At 48.8% G+C, this 23,836-nt stretch overlaps 1 protein-coding gene across 2 annotated transcripts; it reads left to right on the plus strand.

Moving 5' to 3' along the window:
• The first annotated feature begins 1,474 nt into the window (after positions 1-1,474).
• On the plus strand, positions 1,475-23,814 carry AEBP1 (AE binding protein 1). Of its 2 annotated transcripts, none has more exons than XM_007475846.3 (21): positions 1,475-2,215; positions 6,967-7,281; positions 12,844-12,918; positions 13,077-13,148; positions 13,428-13,535; positions 13,801-13,875; positions 14,886-14,963; positions 15,094-15,177; positions 15,325-15,381; positions 15,616-15,725; positions 15,982-16,121; positions 16,810-16,894; positions 17,113-17,257; positions 17,775-17,860; positions 18,711-18,834; positions 20,089-20,285; positions 20,495-20,674; positions 20,950-21,301; positions 21,982-22,121; positions 22,346-22,445; positions 22,802-23,814. In XM_007475846.3, exons 1-21 carry the CDS (start codon positions 1,969-1,971, stop codon positions 23,374-23,376), a joined length of 3,345 nt encoding a protein of 1,114 aa, XP_007475908.2. In that variant the 5' UTR covers positions 1,475-1,968; the 3' UTR covers positions 23,377-23,814. The 2 variants fall into 2 exon arrangements, with proteins under 2 accessions (XP_007475908.2, XP_007475909.2); XM_007475847.3 differs by having other exon boundaries at positions 1,547-2,215; positions 13,080-13,148.
• The last annotated feature ends 22 nt before the right edge of the window (positions 23,815-23,836 follow it).

A 23,836-nucleotide genomic window follows, 5' to 3' on the forward strand; every position in this document is an offset into this window, starting at 1 on the left:
TTTGATGGAGCAAAAACCAACAAGGTTCCTCCTATGAGGCAGGGTGGTGCCGTGGAAAATATTGCTATATTCAAATCCTAGCTCTGCCTGAACTCAAATCCTACATTCAACAAACCTGTATGTCAGTGCTGGCTCTGCCACTTACTACCTATGTGACTTTGGACAAGTCACCTCACCTTTCTTGCTCCAGTTTCCTCATCTGTAAAATGAGGGAAAGAGTTAGACTATATGATACTACAAAAACCAAACCAAAACAAAACAAAAAACCCCATTCATTTCTGAATCTCTGCTTATCTAACTCCAAGTTCAGTTCTCTAACCACCTAACCTAGTGATGGTGAACCTATGGCACCCTTGCTCAATGTGGACACTCAGCCATCCTCCTTCCCCACCCCCAACCCCTCAGAGTTCATTACTAGAAAGGTATCAGGACTCAGGTGGAGCTGCTCCCCTTCCCATCTCTGGGGGACAACATTTTTCACATCACCTGCCCCTCTGCCCAGCAACCCAATGGGAATGCACAGGGGATAAGGTGGGAGGCTCATAGGTGGCAGAGCTGGAGGGGAACAGAGCACTCAGGCCACGCCCCTCCCTATCTATACTCACTAAGGACCTTCATCACTAGAAGACCCACCCCTCCATCTAGTAGCCCAATGGGTGTGCTTTCTCCCTCCTGGTGCAGACAAAGTGGGGGTGGGGGTAGCCCAGCACTCCATCTCTAAAAGGTTCACCCATCACTGACCTAACCAATACAAAGTAACATTGTTCATCCTTTCACTCACCATCCTCTGCACTCTAGGTAAGAGACTGCCTCTTCAAGCTGCTGGGCCCCTAGAAGCTGGTCACCCAAACATGATGGTGCCCATTCCTTTCCTTACATGAACTGTCAGGGAGCATTGGAATCATCTAGTCAAAACCTTTTATTTGAAGAGATGAAGAAGCTGAGGCTTATAGGCGGGAAATGACTTGTTCAAGACCACACAGGTGGTATCAGCCTAGGGATCTGCACCAAGTCCAAGGACTCCTAAACCCAGCATTGGCACCCATTGCACCCGGATGGCCCTTCCCTTCACCCCCCCCCCCAAGTCCTCTGCTTTCCCTTGGGTTCCCAGGAGCCAGAGTAGGGCTGGCGAATGGAGGGGAGGGGTAAGAGGTGGGGAGTAGTATTTTTTGGTTCTGGCTCCAGCGTGGCTGCTCCAGCTCGGTCCCGGCAGGGGGGCGGGGCTGAACCCAGTTGGCCAAACCTGGCCTAGGCTATGGTTGACTTGGCTGTTCCCGGGGTGGAGGCGGGGAGTGGAATCCGCTCAAGGGGGTCCCGGCCCGGGAAAGTGTACGTGACGCAGGCAGGAGCCCCCCTGAAAACTTCCAGGCAGATCAGGCGGGTGCCTAAGATTCTCTCTTCCGAGTGATGTTTATGGCACTTCAAAGACGCCAGCCTCTGCGACAGGCCGCCGTCTGCTCCACATTACTCGCCCGCCCACCCTCTCCCCACCCCAGGCTGACATTCTTGGGGCCGAGTGCTCGAGTGCTCATTTCCCCCACAGCAGCCTCCGCCGGGGGGCGGCTCCGGCTCCTCCTCCTCCTTCTCCCCAATCCTACTCCTTCACTGGTTCCAGAAACCTTAGTCCTGCCTGGACCGCGGGTCTGCTAGGCGCCTCCCAAGGAACGGGCTGCCCCCCGCACCCTCGAGTTAAGAAAAGCGGAGAGAGCGCAGCGAACAGCCCAACCGAGTCTGGCACGCTGTGGCTTGGCGCCCCGGCGCCTCACACCTGCCCAGCTGGAAAGCGGCGCCTGTCTCCCGATTGGGAATAAGCTGCACCCCCTACCCCCGGCTGCACCCGAGCCCCTCCATCTCGGAGATCGGGGCTCGGGATTCTCCCGCCCAGCCCCGCCCTATCTCTTCCCCTCCCGGTGGTAACTCCGGGCTCCCTAGTAGTGTGGCTGCTGGGGAGAGAGGGAGTTGGCGGCTATGGCTTGCCCTAGCCCTCGAGGGGCCCCATTCTTGCCCCTGCTCTGCTGCCTCTTAGGGCTTCTGACTCTGTGCCCTGGGGGGGAACCCCAGACGGTGCTAACCGACGACGAGATCGAGGAGTTTCTGCAAGGCTTCCTTCAGGAGTTGGACCCCCAGCGGAAGGAGGAGGGAGAGGGAGAGGAGAAGGAAGTAGAGCAGGGGCTCCCTGAAACCACCCTGAGTCCCAAGAAAGGGAAAGCGGGAGGTAAGAAAGACCCGGGGGCGGGGGAGAAAAGAATGTAAGCCTCCTGAAGGAGAGGGCGGGGGGAGGGGGGCGGAGATGGCAGCCTGCCCCAGATGAGGTGCGGGTGGAATGGAGTACCGCAAGACACCAGCCACGTGCCCTGGTTGGGGTGGGGAGGAGAAGTGGAGGACAGAAGGGAGAGAGGGAGGAGCACGGGAGGCGTGGGGGAGCAGGGGACTCCGGGAAGGAGGAGGGCTTGCTCCGCACACCAGGTCATCTCATATATTGAATACAGGACTTATCCCCAAGATGGTTAGGGGGAGCTTCTCGGAAGAGGTCTAGCCGGCATAGCTCTCATGTCTTTTCCATTCATTTTGGGGCCAGAGTCCTCCATCGAGGAGGCTTTTGGAAGAAGTGACCTCAACCTTCATCCTATTTGATCTCTCTTATCTCCATCCAGTCAATCTGTTATGATACCGAGTCTAGTCAGTCTGATGCATTGGGCACACTTCCCCAAACACACAGTCCCTGGGGACCCTTATTTCTGGACTCGACCTCCTGGAGAACCTTCTGACTGTCCTGGGGCTCTCATTTCAGGTGATTCGTGCTAAGAGAGCTTTCAAGGGTTTCTGACTTCCTCTCATCCCACCCACCTTCTTGTGGAATGCGAGCATCATAGTCAGAGGTCACACAAACTCCTGGGGACCTGCTCCCTTCTTGATTCCTGAACAGTCAAACACCTTCAGTTCTCAGTTCTCTCTCAGTGTGTGGGTGGGGTGAGAGATTCCCCTCTCCCTACCCCCCATCGGCTCTGGAAGTGGGACATCTTGAAAAAAAGCACCGGGGCCCCACCTTCCAGGACTGAATAAATAGTTTTGTATGAAAAAAGTCATAAGAGGAAAGGCAATTCTGGAGACTGAGCCCACTTGGATTAGCTGGGCAGATGAGTGTATTAAAGAGCCCAGATCAGAAGATTACCAAATAACCTTATTTCCATGAGAAAACTGGGCCCAAGAACTTACACTGTTAATTGTCTGAGGTCATCTAGGTGACAAGTAGAGGACCTGGGATTTGAACTTGTATCTTTTGACTACAGATCCGGTGTGTGTTTATGTATAGGATATTGGGTTTATCTTTATCTTTCTGAATTGACTAGGGCTGCAAATTGTGGAGTCAAGCTCTACTTTCCTAGTTTAGGATTGTTAGAGCTGTTATTGTTCAGTTATGTCAGATTCCTCTCAAACCTATTTGTTGTTTTTTTTTTTATTTTTTTGGGCAAGGATACTGTAGTAGTTTGCCATTTCCTTCTCCAACTCATTTTACAGAGGAGGAAACTGAGGCCAACTGGGTCTGAGGCCAGATTTGAATTTAGGCAGATGAGTGAGTCTCCTTGACTCCAGGCTAACCATTGAGCTGCCTAGCTGTCCCATTGTTAGAGGCAGCATGGCATAATTGAAAGATTATTGATTTCCAAATCAGAAAACCTAGATTTGAATCCCAGGTATGTGGCTCTGGATAAATCATTTAACCTTTTGAGTTTCAGTTCTAAAGTCTAAAAAATGAGGGAACTTATACCATTCCCCTCCCAGGTTTATTAAAGGAATTATTATTAAAATTATATATATAAAATTATAATAATATTATTAAAGGAAGTGACATAAACTTTTTTTTAAAACCCTTACCTTCCATCTTAGAATCAATACTGTGTATTGGTTCTAAGGTAGAAGAGTGGTAAGAGCTAGGCAATGGGGGTCAAGTGACTTGTCCAGGATCACAACAGCTAGGAAGTGTCTGAGGAGATATTTGAACCCAGGACCTCCCGTTTCTGGGCCTAGCTCTCAATCCACTGAGCCACTTAGCTGCCCAGATCTGTAAATTTTTAACTGCCATATAAATGTGACTGGTCAGCATCTATTCTTTCTTCCTCCCATAATCCTTATTCTACAATTCCCTTGTTCTTATTTCCAAACCCTTCGCCCACTCTTCCCCCTGCTGCCCACAAGAAACCCTAACCAGAGTAATAGAACAGGACTAGATATATAGCTGACACCACATTTCTGTGATTCAGTATATTTTAGAGGAAAGAGGGGCATTGAGTCATTTATTACTATCCTCCCATTTTACACACAGAAGAAGCTGAGGTGCAGAGAGCTCAACTAATCCCAAGGTTACACAGCTAGTTTCAAAGGTATCTTGGAATGCCAATATGGTGTTTCTGGGATTCAATAATGCTGTCTCTGTGAGGCCTTCCCAACCTTCTTCCCCTAAAATGTTCCATTCTTTCAGGTTCCTCTTAATTCTTTTCTGGGTTCCCTCCTGCTTCTAGAGCCTAGTGCTGGAACCCTGAAGTCTTGATCCCTTCCCAACTCACTGCCTGACTTACCCAGTCCCACTCCTCCAGCCCTACAGTACCACCCACAGCTCTGGATGGTTTTGCTCTTGAAGTTTCTGGCCAGTCTCCATCTCTGTTGGTCCTTCACTTGGTTCCTGCCCCACAGTGCTTCTGGCCATTTCTTTTTCCCTTGTCCCCCTCCCCCCCCAGGCACCGTCTGGGTTTTTGGTTATTTTTCTTTTAGTCTTCCAGTATTAGCTTTTTTTTTGGTCTGGATGAAATTCCCGGCAGCTCTTCCAGCCTTTCCTTATAAGTGGTGAAGTTCTCTCAGGGTCAGTGTTTTTCTCTGTGTTTCTCCAGACTCTAGAAGTCTCTCTCTGTCTGTCTCTGCTTCTCGATCTCTCTTTGTCTGTCTGTCTGTCTGTCTGTCTGTCTCTGTCTCTCTCTCCTGCTCTCCCTCATCCTCGGGGAATTTTGTCCCACAGTAATACTCTCTCCCCAATCCACTCCCCGTTATAGGACCATTAGTGAAAGGTTTCCCCTGTTACCCTTCTAGATGAACTGGCTAGCTCCTCCTCTTTGGGCTCGTCTTCCGCACCCTCTTCCCCCCTTTAAGATGATCATTCGTTTCTCTCTGTCCAGCAATGTCTAATTCATGTGACTATCTCTCATCCTGGCCAGTTGGAATCCACTCTACCAGCAGAATGTCCAGAAACCAGTGGCAGCTGTCTCTACTTGCCAGGGTCCTCTTTCCTGCCCCGTTACCTCTTGGGCATGGGCAGCTCTGTGATGCCCTGGATAGAACCCTTGACCTAGAGTCAGAAAGACCCGAGTTCAGATCCACTCTTAGACACTTACTAGCTGTGCGACCTCAGGCAATTTCCGGGTTGTTTGGATCAAATGAGATAATATTTATAAAGCACTTAGAATTGCCTGGCCTATAGTAGGTGCTATGTAGTAAATGCTAGCTTTTGTTATATGGAGTAAGAGAAGCCTTTATGCCAAAGTGACTGCCTGTGCCACTCCTCCTTCCCCATCCCCTCTCCTGTTTAGTGTGAAGTAATGCAAAGAACGATGGACTTGGAATTACTGGGTTCTAGGCTCTGCCCTGACTCTTATTTAGCTGTGCAGTCTTGGAAAAGGCACTCCTCCACTTTTCTGGACCTCAGCCTCCTCATCTGTAAAGTAAGAGAAGGAGGGGCACTAGGTGGATCCGTGGAAGAAGAGCTAGGCTTGGAGACAGGAGGTCCTGGGTTCAAAACTGGTGTCACTCCGTGACCCTGGGCAAGTCATTTAACCTCAATTGCCTAGCTTACTACTTGTCTAAGACAGAAAGTACACTTTTAAAAAATGAAATAAAGTGGGGGGGCAGCTTTTCTAGCTCTACTATTCTTTTTTTTTAATCCTTACCTTCCATCTTAGAATCACTATTGAATATTGGTTCTGAGGCCAAAGAACAATAAAGGATAGGCTATGGGGGATAAATGACTTGCCCAGGGTCACACATCTAGGGAGAATCTGTGGTCAGATTCAAACGTAGAATCTCTCAGCTCTAGGCCTGGCTCTCAATCCACTAAGCCACCTAGTTGCCCCTAGCTCTACTATTCTTTGATGCCACAGTCCTGTTGCCAAATATTTAGGAGTTGCCTACTACAATCCCAACTGGTTTTATCACAGAGCTTCCTCCGACCCAGAAAGAAGCCCAAGTAACCATGGGCAAATCACTTAACTTTTCTGGGTCTCAGTTTCCTTGTCTATAAAATGAAAATGGCAGATGAGCTGACTTCTGAGTCTCTTCCAGCTCTAAAGCTAGGGTGCCAGATGTGACTTTAGAGACAATTTTGTGTAATCTTCTGACTTTATAGATGAAGAAACAGGCTGGGATAATGTGTAGCACAGCTGAGATTTGAACCTGTGCTTTCTCATTAACCATATGTAATATAGAAATATGAGCAACAAAATATAAGAACACCAAGATATACAACAACATTTGTTTAGCCTCTTCATTTAAATTAGTTCGTTTCAGTGCAGGAAGTATCATATCCCTTTTACGGATTCCCAGGATTCTTTGCTTTTCTTTTCTCAATGACTTTTCTTCATTGTAAATAGTAGCAGAACCAGGATCACTCATCTTTCCTTTCTAAGTTATAGGGGCCAAATTTTTAAGAACAATTTTCATGGGACTTATTACTCCCTGAGATGGTGTTCAGAAGGAGCAGCTGTGCTAAGTGAGTGTGAGTTGGGGTGGGGGAATAAGGAAGCAAAAGAGAGCCAGTGACACCATCTGAGGAGGCTGTGGGGTCCCTGATCCTTGGACCCTCCACTTTGGGGAACCCTGTGTCTCCCTCTTGCTGTTTCAGGTTCTTAGGGGCCAGGGAACTGAGTGAATATTTTTCCCTGGTTATATCATGTTGATAATGGAGTATTCTTTCCTCCACAGGGTCTCCTGAAAAGGCCAAGGACAAAGGAAAGAAAGGGAAGAAGGATAAAGGCCCCAAGCCCACAAAAGGACCTTTGGAAACTACCCCAAAGCCCACCAAGAAAGGGAAAGAAAAGCCCCCGAAGGCAACTAAAAAGCCCAAGGAGAAACGACCTAAGGCAACTAAGAAGCCCAAAGAGAAACGACCCAAGACCACCAAGAAGCCCCCTACAGGGAGGAAAAGTCCTCCCACCTTGTTTCCCCTAGAGGACTTAGAGAGGCCTGTGGCCCCAGCTCCCATCCCAGAGCCCCAACCGGATGAGGAAACACAAAGAGGTCAGTGCCAAGCCCAGAATGGCCTACAGAGGCTGGAGGAGGCTTATTGTGGGCCAGAGCTCTCCCTCCTTTTGCCGAGGGCACAACTGTGGAAAAAAGGTTTGAACATAAATTGGGAAAGGAATGCCTTGGGAGGAAATATAATCACGCCATAGCACCGCTGTGGGAGAAACAGACCCAAGTTTGTAGCAGGGTCTCACCCCCAGGATGGGAGACTCCAAGTCTGTTCCATCCAGAAGTAAGGAAAGAATTTTATTTGAAGAAGTGGTTTATGGGACTAGCCTGACAGCTGGTGGAATAATCTTTGGGCTAATCAGCTAGCCTCGGGGCTGATGGACAGGCCCAGGGGCCACCGATGGAATAGCCGCTCTCCAGGTGTGGCGTAGCAACTCTGAGTATTGTAGAGTGGCAGCTTCCATGCTGTGATTCAGGGCTGGCATATTTATTGAGGTCTCCCATTCCAGATTTCCAGAGATCTTCACCTGACCCGAAAACCCTGGAGAATGGGCATGACCAGATTCAGATGGAGAGTGTTTGGGGGTTGGATGCCATAGGGAATAGAGAGTAGGTGCAAGTTTGGGGGATTCTTCTGGAATGCCACAGTCCCCTTGTTCCCCCATCGTCCACCCTGTCATCATTTGTGGGAGAGGCCTCACTGCCCTTGGAATGAGAATATGGGGGGAGGTTGTGGTAGACTGGAGGATCGCTATAGGTAATCGATTATAGTTCCCGGCAGTTCTAATCTAAAGCAAATATAGAACAATATGTAATTAATAAAATAGATCAGGCACAAAGCAGATGCCCAGGATAGAACAGCACAGATTCGGCACAGGTGACTGAGGATGCAGAATGGGCAACGGATCAACAATACAGGTTCTGAGATGCATGCTTGACTAATGCTGAAACTACAGGTTTTGCATTTGATGTTTAACTAGTGCTAACTAGCGAGAGATGCAAGATTTCAGAGTGAGGGTCTCGTTGCTTTTACTCCTCCTCACTGCCGGCTGTCTGCCCCCATCACCACCACACATGAATAACAGCCCCTTCTTCCTAACCCTAACCCCCCCCAACAATGGAATTAAAAAAAGATTTATTGAGGCCATTCTGTGCCAAGGAATGTGCTAGGAGCTGGGGGTAGTACAAAGACAAGAATGAAATTCTGAATGTCCCCAAGGAGCTCATATTCTATTTACCTTACTGGAACCATTTCTTATATTTCTAAAGGAAACTGCAGTTTGGGGGTGAGATGTGGGCAGCTGTGGTTTCTGGCCATCTACGAACCTGAGATATTTAGAGCTCTGGCTCTAGGTTCTAGTAGTAATGCTCCCCTCTGCTTAATCCATACCCTCCTAGAGGCCTTCTGAGCTTTGGCAATGGTTTTATTTCTTATTTATTTTAAATATTTTATTGATGTCAGGACAGCTGGTAGTACAGTGGATAGGGCACTGTGCCTGGAGTCAGGAGGACCAGGGTTCAAATCTGACCTCAGACACTGCTTAGCTGTGTGACCCTGGGCAAGTCACTTAATCCCCACTGTTTTTTGCCTTACTGATCTTCTGTCTTAAGAACTGATACTAAGGCAGAAAGTAAGGGTTTAAAAATGTTTGTCATTGAAGTGAGTTTTCTTTTAACATCACTGTTAGTCCTCCCCACCCCACCCAATAGAATTCTTCATTACAATAAAGAAGTCGAGGCTAGCAAAGAAGATGCATTGACACTGTCTGATGACTGTGCCTCATTTCAACCCTGCCGTCCACTCCCTCAGGACCAAGAAGAGAGGCTGGTTTCATTTACAGTCATCTAAAGCCAACACTGGTCACTACAGCGATCAGAGTTCTGACATCTTTCAATGTTTTTTTTCTTTTGGATTATTGCAATCATTGTGTAATTTTTTCTTGGTTCTTAGGTCAGTTTTACAAAGAAAAAGTCACTTCCATGCTCGTAGCCCTACGGCCTCTGAAGCCCGCTTCAATTCTCTTCCATCCCAGGATTATGGTCTTTGTGCTGTTGGCCATGGGGAATCTTTCTAGTCCTGTTTTTCTGTGTGAGACTAGACCTAAGCTCATCACAGGATCAGGAAGCATTGGAAACCCCTTCTGATATCAAACTGAAAGGTCACTTAAACTTTCTTTTACCTTCCCTTTTAAAATATATATATTCCTTGCAAGGCAGAAGTGCAATAAGGGCTAGGCAGTGGGGGTTAAATGACTTGCCCAGTCACACAGCTAGGAAATTATCTAAGGCCAGATTTGAATCCAGAAGCTCCTGTGTTCAGCCTGACTCTATCCACTGAGACAACTAGCTGCCCCTCACCTTTGATCTTTATCTGTTCTTGGGGGAAAAATACATGGGAACAGGTAGAATTCCCCCCCCCCCCTTTTTTAAAAATAACTTACCTTCTGTCTTAGAGTCAATACTGTGTATTGGTTCCAAGGCAGAAGAGTGGTGAAGGTTAGGCAAATGGGGGTCAAGTGACTTGCCCAGAGTCATACAACTAGGAAGTGTCTGAAGTCAAATTTGAACCCAGGACCTCCCTTCTCTAGGCCTGGCTCTCAGTGCACTGAGCCACCTAACTGGCCCCTGAAGTGTCATCTTGATGCCTCAGAGGGACTGCATTTATCCCTTCTTCCTCGGAACAAGAAACGCTTCCTCTTCTCAGTTGTTTGCTGGGGAAGGTCAGAGAGAGAACATGAATGAATACTACGGACAGCTCATTGTTGTTTAGACCTGTTCTACTCTTTGGGAACCCATTTGGGGTTTTCTTGGCAATGATCCTTGAGTGGTTTGCCATTTCCTCCTAAAGCTCATTTTACAGATGAGGAACTAAGGCAAATAGAGTTAAGTGATTTGCCCGGAATCACATTGCCAGTAAATGGCCGAGGCCAGATTTGAATTTGGTCAGATGAGTCTTCATGACTCATGACAAAAATGAGTCAGGTGACTCCAGCCCTGGCACTATTCACTGGGCCACCCAGCTGACCCTCTGACGAATTCTTGAGAGCATAGCCAAGGGCCAGAGGCACACCTAGAATCTTGCAATGAATCAGCCAATCGACAAACACACATTATTAAGAGTTTACTAGGAACCTGGCATTGCAATAAGCACTGGAGACATACAGAGATGAAACGGTCCCTGACTACAAGGAACTGACAGGGGAGAGAAGCCACACACACATGGATACACGCGCACACACACAAGATATGCACACACATGCACACATACCGTGTGAATTAAATATCTGGGGGCCCTCCAACCCGTCCCCAAGGGACTCGTCACGGAGTCGTGGGGTCACGTGCCTGATGGCCTGACTGCGTGACGGAGGCATGATGTATGAAGGCCATTGGCCAATCGAAGGACCAGGGGAGGATAGGAAGAGCTGTAACAAGCAAATGACTGAAGAAACAAAGGTTTGATCTTCTGAGCATGTCGATTTATTAAGCAATGCATGCCAGTTGCCCAACAAATCAGCTTAGGGGCTGGTCCCTGAATACAAAGCAAGACAGACATTTATACAGTGAGAGCAATTAGCCAAATAAAGCCAATTAACAAAAAGAAAACAACACAATATTAGGCAACCCCATTTCTAATTGGATGAAGTATTAGGGACTTTCCAAGTTGGGAGTAGGAGAGTGAACAGATGCAATTCCTAGAATTCAGGAAAATAGATGTCCTTCTCCTTAAGAGTCTGGAAACAATCAAAGGAACCCAGAAACAAGAACTGGTGGATTGGTGTGGGGTCAGTTTTCAGATAAAACGTACAGTACGGGCTGCTGGAGATGTACAATTGTGAGAAAACAACGTCTTCAGATCTGACCGCTTTCTGGTCAGCATAACTCGGTCCTTGGTTAAAGGTCTCTAAACAGCAGGTACACACAGCCCAGTTCCCCAGCCATGCAGGACTACCTTCAAACAATGCAATAAGGTTTTCTCCCAAGGCTCACAATTCAATGAACTTTTCTTACAAGGCAGAATTTGAACTAGACCCATATTTGAATAGAAAGGGAACTAAGCTAGCTCCCAACCCGAGTCACAAGATGAGGTCGATGGGGTTCACTCACTTCCCACAATTAACCACTTGCTGTCCTTATCCTCTTAATTCCTTTAACAGGGACCAGACTGTAAAGAGCTTTAAATGCTAAGCCAACAAATTTATGCACACACACATGCATTTGTAATGTATACACACAGATGCATACAGGCAAATACAAACATGGATGCATATAGACATACACACAGAGGCATACACACACATGTAAATACACATGTATGTATGTAGACACGTGTGTATATAAAACCATGTATATACATGCATGTGTATATCTTTAATGTGTATATTTCTATTTCTAGATTTACATTACTCCTCTTCTTGCATACATCAATCCATTCAAACTGGCCATCTTGCTATTCCTCATCTTTATGCAGAAACACAATGAAGCCATCCCAACAGGAATAAGAAAGGAAAGTCTCATACCATCCATTAAGCAGAGTCATATGAAGAGCAATTGATTTACAAATGAATTTATATTTGATCCTAGAGGTTATAAAAAGGGGGCAAGGGAAGGTTATTGAGGAGGGTAAATGATGTGGTCAGACCAGTGCCTTAGAAAAATCCCTTCAGCAGCTCCGTGGAGCTCGGGGAGATGGAATGCTTGATTTCTCACAATTTCACAAGATTTCATAATTGGAAGAGAACACAGGAATCATCTAGTCTGACTTAACCCCTTTTTCTAGTTAAGGAAACTAAGAGCTTTGAGGAAAAGGTTGAATGACTTGCCTAAAGTAATATGGGCAACAAAGAAATGGCTCAGCTGAGATTCAAAGCAGGGTTATTTGACTCCAGATCCAAAGCTTTGAGCCACCTCAGAATGATAGATAATCAAACTGAATCATGCCAAGAAGCATTTATTAAAGGCTTCCTTATGGGTCAGGCACCATGCTAAGCATAAGCACAAGCAGAAAGAAAGATAGTTCTTGCTCTCAAGGAGCTTACATTCTAATTGGGGCAGATAACACAAAAAAGGAGCTAAAACAACAACAACAACAAAGAATGAGTGAGATGGTAAAGGCATCCAGAATAGATGGTGGTTAGAGCAGAGAAAATCTTATGGAGAAGAATCAGAAGTACAACCTGGAGAGGAATGAAGACATCGTTTGTCTGGGCATCCTTCTGAATATGAAAAGTCTGGAAAGAACCAGCCAATCAGAAGGAGAGGCATCAGGGTGGTGGGTAGCTCCTCAGGACCATCTGGTAGTTGGGTGATATCCTGCATAGATCTCTGAGCAGCCAGGAGACCTCTTGAAAATAGAATGGACTCCAGTGGAAACTGAATGAAATCACTTGTCCCATATGTTATAGTCAGGATTCCTTTGGAGTATGGTTATTGGACTTGATGGTAGCTTTTAATTCTAAAATTCTGTAATTTTGTGATTAAGCAGGAAAGGCTGAATGTGTAGATTTCAGGGGAAGCATTATAGCTTTTGGTTGGGACCTTGATCTCTTGTTGGCTTGGGAGAAGGACTGGGAGAGTAAGGTGTCCTCCTATACCTCTGGGTCATTGCAGGTGGGAGCAACCTTCCACCCTGGGAAGATCAGGAAGGAGTGCACACAGATCTGATAAGGAGGGAGTTCCAGCCAGGTGAGTCTTGGCAAGGCCAACTACAGACACACCCCTGCACCCCTCCCCAGTCCTGGCTTCTCCATCTCCTTGACACTTGGGAATATCGGAGAAAGCATGTAATGATGGCTGTAACTAGAATCCTCCAGGCAAGACTGTGACCAGTGTTTTCTCTCCAGAAGAGGAGGAAGAGACAGAGCCACCCACCTTGGATTATAATGACCAGATCGAGAGGGAGGATTATGAGGACTGTAAGTAGGACTTTTGCCTTTGAGAGGGAAGGAGGGACTCTCCCATTTCCAGCACTGGCCAGTGCCTAGAGTGCCTGAGCTAGGCAGAGTTAATAGTTCCCATAGGAGATCTATTTGGCTATGGAATCTCACCTCATCATCTTCTCCTGGTGTAACAAGTTATGAGACAGACCACTCCCATGCATCATCACTCCATCTGTAGCACAATTTCTTGTTACCTGAGGCTGTGCTTTCCCCTTGGCAGGGATACTGCCACCCCAGATTCTTTTCCTTTCACAGTTGAATATGTTCGACGGCAAAAGAAGCCCAAGCCCCCTCCAAGCAGGAAGAAGCCTGAGAGACCTCGTCCAGAGCCCCCTGAAGAGCTGAAACCAGAGGAGAAACCAGGTAGGGAACCTGAGCCTCTATTTTTGGAATTTGGGGTATGTGGACTAGAGGTGGGAGGAAGGAGATAAGAATTGGGAGTATGTAGGACAATGGAAAGAAGGAGATGGAGAGAGAGATAGGACTATGGCTGGAAAAAGCCGAAAGGGAGGAAGTTGGAAGGAACAGAAGAAATGACAGGAAGTCTGAGTAAATCCAGCATCAGAGGAGAGGGACAGGGGTTCTCAAAGCTTAACTCCCCTTTTATCCCTAACTTCATGCTTCACAGATAGCTTTAAACCCCCTCCACCTCTACAAATCCCCGATTATGGAGATGGCTACGTGATTCCAGACTATGATGACAGTGAGTATTCCTGCCTGGTGTTGCCATGTTCATCCTGTTCTTCCCATTTCTTAGAACTAGCTCTATCTGTTTCCCCATCCAAACTACAACACTCATTTACCCTTTGCAAAGTGGTGATCTATGTCTCACAGTTGTCTGGGGGGAGGATGGAAGGGCCAGACATGTCCTGGGGTGAACTTTGTAAATGGCCATAGAAAAATTGGTGAAGACAAGGAGAGTGGGATCTAATATAACAGCTCCTTGTACCATATGCTGTGCCCCATGATAATGCGAAACTCTGAGCTCCCTTGGCTTCTGTGATTGGATCCATTACTAACTCTCCTCCCTCTTCCTTCTTCTACTTCCCAACAGTGGGGATCCCAATGACATTGCCTTTAGTCCGTTTCTTTCTCTCTCTTTGACTTTTACAGTTAACTCTAATCTGATGGCTTCAGTCTGTACCTCCAGCCCTGACCTCTCACCTGGGCTCCGTGCTGGCATCTCTTACTGCCTTCAGGAAATTTGTGCTCAGATGTCTCAGTCCCCTTAAATTTGGCCTGTCCCAAATGACATGCGCCCTTCCTTCCTTTCCAATCTTTCTTCGCCTCCCTTTCCCCATTGCCTTCTTCACCTTTTTTCTCTCCCCCTAGATCCACAGTTTCTATGAGTAATGCTACATTTCCCCAGTCACTCAAGAAGAAAACGCAAGCATCTTTGACTCTTTCCTTTTCTTTGACCTCACCCTTTCTGTTGCAGTGCCTTAGCAAGTGAACCTTTAACATGTCATGGAGCTTATAGGCTAGTAGGTTGTCTTGCCCTATTTGTTCATACGCTTCAGTTCTAGAGGGTCAGGCCAGTGTCACTGCCTTCATTGTTACTTCCCCCAGGGGTGGGTTCCTAATAGCTGCTTGCTAAATATTTTACCAGTTGAATTAAGAAAGGAAGAGAGATTTTTGAGGGCCAGAAGGGAAGTTGAGGAAGGCTGGGGAGCAAGAGTTGTTCCCCTGAGCATAGCTGGTTCTTCTCTCCAGTGGACTATTATTTGCGGCCACCCAGGCCCCGGAAGCCAGACAATGAGTTGGAGACAGATGAGGAAAAAGAACGACTGAGTAAGTGTGAAAATACAGGCCCCAGGGTCTTTACCTTTCCTCCAACTCTTGTTATCTATTCTCTCCCTTGGGCCATTGAGGCATGATGACTGGCATGACTCTCTTCTTCCATCCATCCCCTCCTCTGCAGAAAAACCCAAGAAAGAGGGTGGTAGCAACAAGGAAGAGGAACCAGATGAGAAGTGGCCTGAGGAGAAGGGCAAAGATCGGAAAGGTGTGTTTGTGGGGAGGGAGTGCAAAGGATTGGGGTGGAGGGAGCAGGGAGTATGGCCAGTTCAGCCATGAGCAGAAGCCAAGCTCCCTCCCAGGCCCAAGCTTTTGGACATCCCTCACTGCTTTGCTCTGACCAATCTCTCCACAGGGAAGCCAAAGAAACCCTGGGGAACAGAAGAGGAATGGGGTCCAGTGGAAAAAGAAAGTGAGTGACTGGCTCTGCTGTTAGCTTGGAAAATGGGAAGGTGGACAAAGGCCTTTGCTACACAGTGGGCGAGCATCTGCTTCCCAAGCTGGGAGGCCCAGAGTCTTTAGGAGAAGGCTTTGCTTTTCTGTAGAGGAGTCCCGGGGAGGTTCTATTCCTGGAGAAGGAGGAGGGAAAGGAAAGGCTGGGACTAGGTGGTGGGAGGGGGGTTGCAGGCTGATCTATGTTCCTTAGAGTGCCCGCCAATTGGGATGGAGTCACATCGAATCGAAGACAACCAGATTCGGGCCTCTTCCATGCTAAGACATGGCCTTGGTGCCCAGCGGGGAAGGCTGAATATACAGGTGTAGTCCTCGGGCCCAGGCTTCCTCCTTTCCCCTGGGGTTCTTAGCCTCCTCCAGCCCTCAGTTCTCTTAGCCTCTCACCCCACCTCCTCACCAGGAAGATCTCTGTTGTTTCCTACATGCTTTCCATATATTTCCTTCACTGCATGACCCCTGCTCCCTCCACTCCCTGGTCCTAACCCCAATCCTGGTGTGGGTATCTGGGCCTTTGGGGTTCTTCCCCATGCTCAGGCCATGCCCTTGGCTCACTGGGCAGGCAGGTTCCAATGAGGATGACTACTACGATGGAGCCTGGTGTGCTGAGGATGACACCCAAGTTCAGTGGCTGGAGGTGGACACAAGAAGGAACACCAAATTCACTGGTGTCATCACCCAGGGCCGGGACTCTACCATCCAGTAGGTGTCCAGAAAGTCAGTCAAGAGGAGAGGGAGTGAGAGTTCCCTATGGATCTGGGATGCAAGTGGGGACTTTGGAAAGTTAGTGATTCTCGTTCCATTTTTCGCCCCATGATTAGAAGGGAGCCAACCTGGTAGGGGTCTAGCCCCAGGCTTCAGTTGTTCCGCCTGTTCACTGACTAACCCTGAGATGGAATGTCTTTATACGACTGAACTGCCCTCTTTAAGATGTAGCCACAGAGCAGAGATAGGAATAGAGCATGGAGAATGAATGGAGGCCATTGGGTAGGGCAGAAAATAAGACAGCTGGGAAGAGGTTAGTAGGCCTAAAAGAGTTTGTATGGGCTTACAGTTGGGAAGGGATCTTAGAGATCATCTCATCCAACCCCCTCATTATACAAATAGAGAAAATGAGATCTTAAGAGATCAAATGACTTGCCTATTAGAGCTCCTGTCCTCTGACTGCACGTGCACCATTCTTCCCACTACACCACTGGCTGAGCTCTGGGGCTCGGTCTAAGCCGGAGCCAGGCAAAGGTTAAAGGAGAACTTGTTAGCCACAGCACCTTCTGATCTCAGGAACCAGAGGACGCTTGAAGGCTCAGCCTGGGCTTAGGGGGAATTGAGTCCTTTGAGAACCCAGTGAGAGAGGACAGATTCTAACTGGAATTTTCCCTCGTCTATACAGTGATGATTTTGTCACCACTTTCTTCGTGGGTTTCAGCAATGACAGCCAGAACTGGATGATGTACACCAATGGCTATGAGGAGATGGTGGGTGTCTCTGTGTTTGGAGCTCTTTCTCCTCTCCTCCCTGGGCCACCTTTGGGACCTTCTCAAAACCAAGCCCTTGGAGTCCCCATTTTCCCTGATCTCATCTCTTCCTCTGTGTGGCTGTGCTGTCCTATGGGGGTGGGGATGTGAGCACTGGGGGAACTAGGGCTGATTTTGTTGGGAAGAAGTATTGCTAAGGGCCAAGCTTCTTTCCCTAGACCTTTCATGGGAATGTGGACAAGGACACACCAGTGCTGAGTGAATTTCCAGAGCCTGTTGTGGCCCGTTTCATCCGCATCTACCCACTCACCTGGAATGGTAGCCTCTGTATGAGGCTGGAGGTGCTGGGCTGTCCCCTGACTGGTGAGCATGGCCTTGGGGCATTACCCTTTGGGCCACAAGGTCCCCATTAGAGGAGGGGCATTGAAGCTTTCAGAAGAAATCAATTTAGAGGACCCTTAAAATTACTTCCAACCCTTAATATTGTATGGTTCTAATACTAATGATAATATAGACACTTCCCAGCTGTGTGACCCTGGGCAAGTCACTTAACCCCCATTGCCTAGCCCTTACCACTCTTCTGCTTCCGAACCAACACACAGTCTTAATTCTAAGATAGAAGATGATGGTTTAAAAACAAAAACCCAAAACATAACATTTACCTAGCTCTTCAGAGGGGGCCAAATGGTGTCTATACTTTGGGCCTTGGTAACCACCCTGAAGGTATGGGAGTTATGGTGATTTTACAGATGAGGAAGCTGGATCAGAGATTAAATGACTTGCCTGTGGTCACATGGCTAGTGGCAGAGGGGGATTTGAACTGGGAGTTGGAGGGGATTGAGGGGCGGCGGGGATGGTCTAAGACCTTTTCCCTCCGCAGCCATCCACAGCTTCTACACGCAGAATGAGGTCATGACCACTGACAACCTAGACTTCCGCCACCACAGCTACAAGGACATGAGGCAGGTGGGGATGATGCTTTACCTTCCCACATCCTTCCTCCAATCTCCAGAGTTTGTTGGTCCCCAGACCAATTCTAGTCCCTGCTACAGGTCCCTGCCATATTGCTTTGTCTCTAGCCCTTTTCTGGGAAAGCAGAGCAGTGGGCTGAGACAGTCTACCTCTGTGCCCCAGTCACCTAACATAGGGCGATGTGGTCCAGAGGTCGTACTGATATCTCCCAGGCAACACTAGGCTCTGTGCCAGCAAAGGGAAATGCTCTGATGGGAGCCAGGGAGAGCACTGATGCCCCTAGGGTTTCCCAGCTTGGCCCTGTGGGCATGCACACATTCCTTTTGCCCCCCTTCTTCCCTTGTGGGGCACTAGCAAATTCTGCCTCAATCTGGGATACAAGGAACCATTTTAAGGAACCTCTAACCTTGGTATTACCACATACACTATGTCTCCTCAAACCCTGCGCGTTGGGGACCAATGACCAGGAGAGATGAGCTTACCCAAACTGGTACATTTTGCTGGTGGTCTCTGATCATCATCTACCTTTTTTTTAAAATTTACTATCTTTATATATATGTTTTTAATTTTTATTTTAAAATATGTTCCCATACTTATATGATTCATTTCCTTTCCCTCCATTGCATCATCTACCTTTTTTGATGCCCTAGAGAGGGGGGATGGGGAGTAGGCGTGGAGGTGAGGATGGGGGTGCCTTCTCCACTTCAGAGTCCCCTCTCAGAGCCCACAGCTCTGCCTCGCCAGAGCAGGGTTGGAGAGAGGGCGGGCTAGGGACTAGATTCGCCGGGCATTTATGCGTAGAAGGGGGCCAGAGTGTGACCCTTGTTCTCTCTTCTCTGCCCAGTTAATGAAGGTGGTGAATGAGGAATGTCCTACCATCACCCGCACCTACAGCTTAGGCAAGAGCTTCAAGGGCCTGAAGATCTATGCCATGGAGATCTCCGACAATCCAGGGGAACATGAGCTGGGTGAGTGCTGGGCTGAGTGGGGCACAGAGCCTCCCATCCTACCGAGCAAACATCTGCTTAGCACAAACCATGGGTCCACATTGCCCCCTGGAGGCCTGACTTGGAAGGGATCGGTGCCTCCTGGCTTGGGTGCTGGTCCTTCAGGTCCTTGGAGAGAGATACCAGTTTATAGCAGTAGATTCGGTCCTCATGGTTATCCCTAAGTCAGGATGGGGAAGAACCCATGAGGCCACAGAGCCCAACTTGTACCTGGGTGGGAATCACCTGTGCAACCTAACAAGTGATCCTTCAGCTCTTGCTCCCTGGCTGGGTAGGGAAGCCTCCAAGCCTCCCAGTGATGGGGAACTCATTACCTCTCTTGTGTATACCTGTAAATTGTCCTCATATGAGACCAGAGCTTGCTGTTCCTAATTCTGCCTGCTGGGGCTCAGCAAAACAAACCTAAGCCCTTTTTGAGAAGGGTGCACCTATCCCGTTATCCAAATCTTTTATTAAACACACACACACACACAAAGTGATTTGTGATTTCACTGGTTTACAGAAATACTGATTCATTAACTTTCTCTGCCAATGTCCATCAGCTTCTGTCCTGCAACTGTGAGCCTTAGAAACCTCCCTTGACCCAGAACATTGGGAGGTAAAGTGATTTATGCGGTTTAGAAAGAGGTAGGGTTTGAATTAAGATCTTTGAGGCTCAAGGTCAAATCTCTATCCATGGGACAGCTGAGTGGACAGAAAGCCAGATGTGGAGATGATAGGTCCTGGGATCAAATCTGGCCTCAGACCCTTATTATCTGTGTGACCCTGGGCAAGTCACTTGACCCCCATTGCCTAGCCCTTGCCACTCTTCTGCCTTGGAACCAATACACAGCATTGGATTCTAAGGCAGAAGAAAAACAGTAAGGGATAGGCAGCTGGGAGTAAGTGACTTGCCCAGGGTCACCCAGCTAGGATGTGTCTGAGGCCACATTTGAACTCAGGACTTCCCAACGCCAGTCTTGTCACTCTATCCACCATCCACCTAGTTGCCTTTTCCTTATCATTTGCTCCTCACTTCAAGACTGTTAGGTAGGCAAGCCAGAAATTATTCCTCTTTTTACAGATGTAGAGATAGGCTCAGAGAGGCTAACTTGCTCAAGATCTCCCAGGACTTGAACTCAGGTTTTCTGACTCCAGGTGTCCTTTTTTTGTTTTCAGCCCCTTGGGTGGTCGGGAGCTTCTGCTGACTTCTTCTCTTCTTCATATCTATCACAGGGGAGCCCGAGTTCCGCTATACAGCAGGTATCCATGGCAACGAGGTCCTGGGCCGGGAGTTACTGCTATTGCTAATGCAGTACATGTGCCGGGAATATAAGGATGGAAACCCCCGTATACGAAGCCTTGTACATGACACTAGAATCCACCTGGTGCCCTCGCTCAACCCTGATGGCTACGAGATTGCTGCTCAGATGGTGGGTGGGTTGGGGGGGTCAAGCCCCTGGGGAGGGAGAGAGACAGAGACAGACAGACAAAAGACAGAGAGGAAAGAGAGAGGGAGGGAGGGAGGGGTAGAGGTGCAGACAGAGAGGAGGATCTGTTGTAAGAGTTAGATCCTAAGATCAAGGTTAGAGGGATGGAGATACAGTGATTGTAATCCCTCACCAAGGTTGATTCCTTTCAGGGCTCTGAATTCGGGAACTGGGCTTTGGGACTGTGGACCGAGGAGGGCTTTGATATCTCTGAGGACTTCCCGGATCTCAACACAGTGCTGTGGGGTGCTGAGGAGAGGAAGTGGGTCCCTCACCGAGTGCCCAACAACAACCTGCCCATCCCAGACCGCTACCTGACTGCTGATGCCACGGTGAGCACCAAGGGGTGGGTCTGGGCATCTCCTTCAGGGCCTTCCCCTGTTTCCATCTGAGCAGGGAGTTTCCAGGCTCAGGGACAATGGGGATGCTGAGAAGCGAGCTCCTTTACTTTTGTGGAAACCAAAGGGGCCAGTTTAGATGTCCAAAGGGGTGTGCCTATACTCGTTTCTGTTGCCCAGCTAGGTGATAATGGCTAGTGCCAGGATCTCCTGTGAACCAATTCCCTACCATTCCCAACCAGCTTTCACTTGCCCCTTGTGCCCCACAGATAGCTGTAGAAGTCCGTGCAATCATTGCCTGGATGGAGAAGAATCCCTTTGTCTTGGGTGCTAATCTAAATGGGGGTGAGCGGCTGGTGTCCTACCCCTATGATATGGCTCGGACCCCCAACCGGGAACAACTCATGGCAGCAGCAATGGCAGCTGCCCGTGGGGAGGAAGAGGATGAAACATTTGAGATTCAGGAGACACCGGACCATGCCATCTTCCGGTGGCTTGCCATTGCCTATTCCTCAGCCCACCTCACCATGACTGAAACTTACCGTGGGGGTTGCCAGGCCCAGGACTACACAAATGGCATGGGAATTGTCAATGGTGCCAAATGGAATCCCAGAGTGGGAAGTAAGTAAGGGATTTGTAGGGGTAGGGGGGAGCAGGGCATAGCTGAGAAAGAACTCTGTCTACACCCACCATTCCAAGCTCAATATCCTCCAGTTAGGGCTTGGACCTGACCTGATGGGGGAAAGAACCCACATTTGGTCCTTTAGAACATTCTACATTAAACCTTTGGGTAATGTGAGGAAGCACCACAGGGTGCTGGGCATGGGGGCTTGTCATCTCCTTACATTTTCCTTAGAGCTTTGCTGCCACTATCCCAAAGACATGGATTTACATTGGAATAGGACAGGTGAGGGCTGTGGTCCCACCAAGAAGTCCATTCTAGGCCTTTTTCCTCTCCTAATAGTCCTAGGATACACCAAAAGGATCTCCTCTCCCCAGGCTGTTCCAGGAATCCAGTAATACTCATCAAGAGTTCCTGGACTCTTAACAGAAAGTGTCTTCAGTCCACCCCAAGGCACAAATGAAAAGATTATTTCCAGTCAGGGCTGCAGAGATGCTCACAGCTAACAGGTGCTTCTGATCACGGGTCATTGGCCACTTATAGCTGGGCCTGTGAGCACTTGGTGTCCATTCGGGTGCTGCTAATGTTGGGGATCACTCAGTACAAGTAGCATCCATACAGGTAGGTCCCTGAGAGCTGTGCCACTGGCAAGTTACCTCTGTCTGTTTCCCCACCATAGGTATGAATGATTTTAGTTACTTACACACCAATTGTCTGGAGCTTGCGATCTACTTGGGATGTGACAAGTTTCCTCATGAGAGCGAGCTGCCACGAGAGTGGGAGAATAACAAGGAAGCACTGCTCACCTTCATGGAGCAGGTGGGGGAATGAGGTTCAAGAGGTCGAGAGAGCCTCCCAAGGCAAAGAGAGTGGATGTTGTAGACAATGAAGAACTTCAGGGGGAGAAGTCTTGGGAGAAAGCTCTGGGTGGAAGTGCCCGGGGCCCTGGAGAATTGGACCAGTGTTTAGGGCCGGAGAGTGGTGGGCCCTTGGAAAGTCTCAGCAATTTCAGGGCAGAGCGTAAAAGGGTCTCTTTCCTGCAGGTACACCGAGGCATTAAAGGAGTAGTGACTGATGAACAAGGCATCCCCATTGCCAATGCCACCATCTCTGTGAACGGCATTAATCATGGTGTCAAAACAGGTACATAGAGCACAGGGGGCCCTTTTTGCCTCTGCCCCCTGTGGCAGCCCCTTCCTGACTCTTTCCCTAGAGAGGTGGAGTTCTTACCCATTTCTGAGGTTCTCACCAGTAAGGGGAAAGGTGATACTGCTTCATCCAGATTTGAAAAGCGTTCTTTTTGAATACTGTCCGATAGGGATGTGGGTAACTCTTCTGCAAGCCCAGTCCAGTCATTCAGTGTGTGTGTGTGTGTGTGGGGGGGGGGTGTCTGTTTCTCTGAGTACTGTTGCCAGGAGCTGGGGTTGACTGGGACCTGACCCTGGGAAGACAGAATGTGGCAAGGGCTGCCTGATGCATCCTTGCATCCCTTTCTGTAGCAACTGGAGGTGATTACTGGCGCATCCTGAACCCTGGGGAGTACCGTGTGACGGCCCGGGCAGAGGGCTACACTCCTAGTGCCAAGACCTGCAATGTGGACTACGACATCGGCGCCACACAGTGCAACTTCATTTTGGCTCGTTCCAACTGGAAACGCATCAGGGAGATCTTAGCCATGAATGGGAACAGGCCCATTCCCCACATCGATCCTTCTCGACCCATGACACCCCGGGAGCGCTTCATGCAGCGCCGCCGTATGATGTACCGCATCAAGATGCGTGAGCAGATGCGCCTTCGTCGGCTCAACGCCACAGCCAGCCCTGCTCCCACAACCAGCTCGTCCCCCATCTATCTCCCCTCCCAGAGCACCACCCTGGAGCCCTGGAGCCTCCAACCTCCCACTGCCCCTACCTGGGAGATGGAGACAGAGACTGAGACCTACACAGAGGTCATGACTGAACTGGCAACAGAGTTAGAACCAGAGTTCGGGCCGGAGGAAGATGAGCTGGCCACAGGCACAGCCTTCCCCTTCACAACAGCCGAGACCTACACTGTGAACTTTGGGGACTTCTGAGGGCCTGGCTTCTCCCACTGCCCCTCCCCACCACAGCACATACCCACCACCCCAGAGCCGGCTGTGATGACCGGCTCAGCAGCCTCCAGAGAGCAGAAGGCAGAGCCTCATCAGGGCCCTGCTAGGAGTCGCCCAGTTTTTCTCCTAGGAGCCTTTTCCTAGGGTGCTGGCTCTCCCCATCTTTAGGCCGTTAAGAATGTGACCGAGATCTGCTGAGTGCCAGAGGTGATAGGCAAGGCGCTGTAGGTCTGCCAGTTCTCCTGGCAGCCATCTGGCCTCCAGCCCAGCCTTAAGTGTAGAATATGGACTCCTATTGTTTAGCAAGGGTGGGGAGAGATGGAATCAGAGCAAGTAGAGGCCGTAGAATGGAGCTACCTCCCTATCCCCTGTTACCATCCTGTTATACCAATAAAATAAGCTCTGATGGCAAACATTTTACCTTCGTGCCTGGCTCAGAGAA

Source organism: Monodelphis domestica, chromosome 1 (assembly GCF_027887165.1).
Source record: "Monodelphis domestica isolate mMonDom1 chromosome 1, mMonDom1.pri, whole genome shotgun sequence".
Taxonomy (NCBI): Eukaryota; Metazoa; Chordata; class Mammalia; order Didelphimorphia; family Didelphidae; genus Monodelphis; species Monodelphis domestica.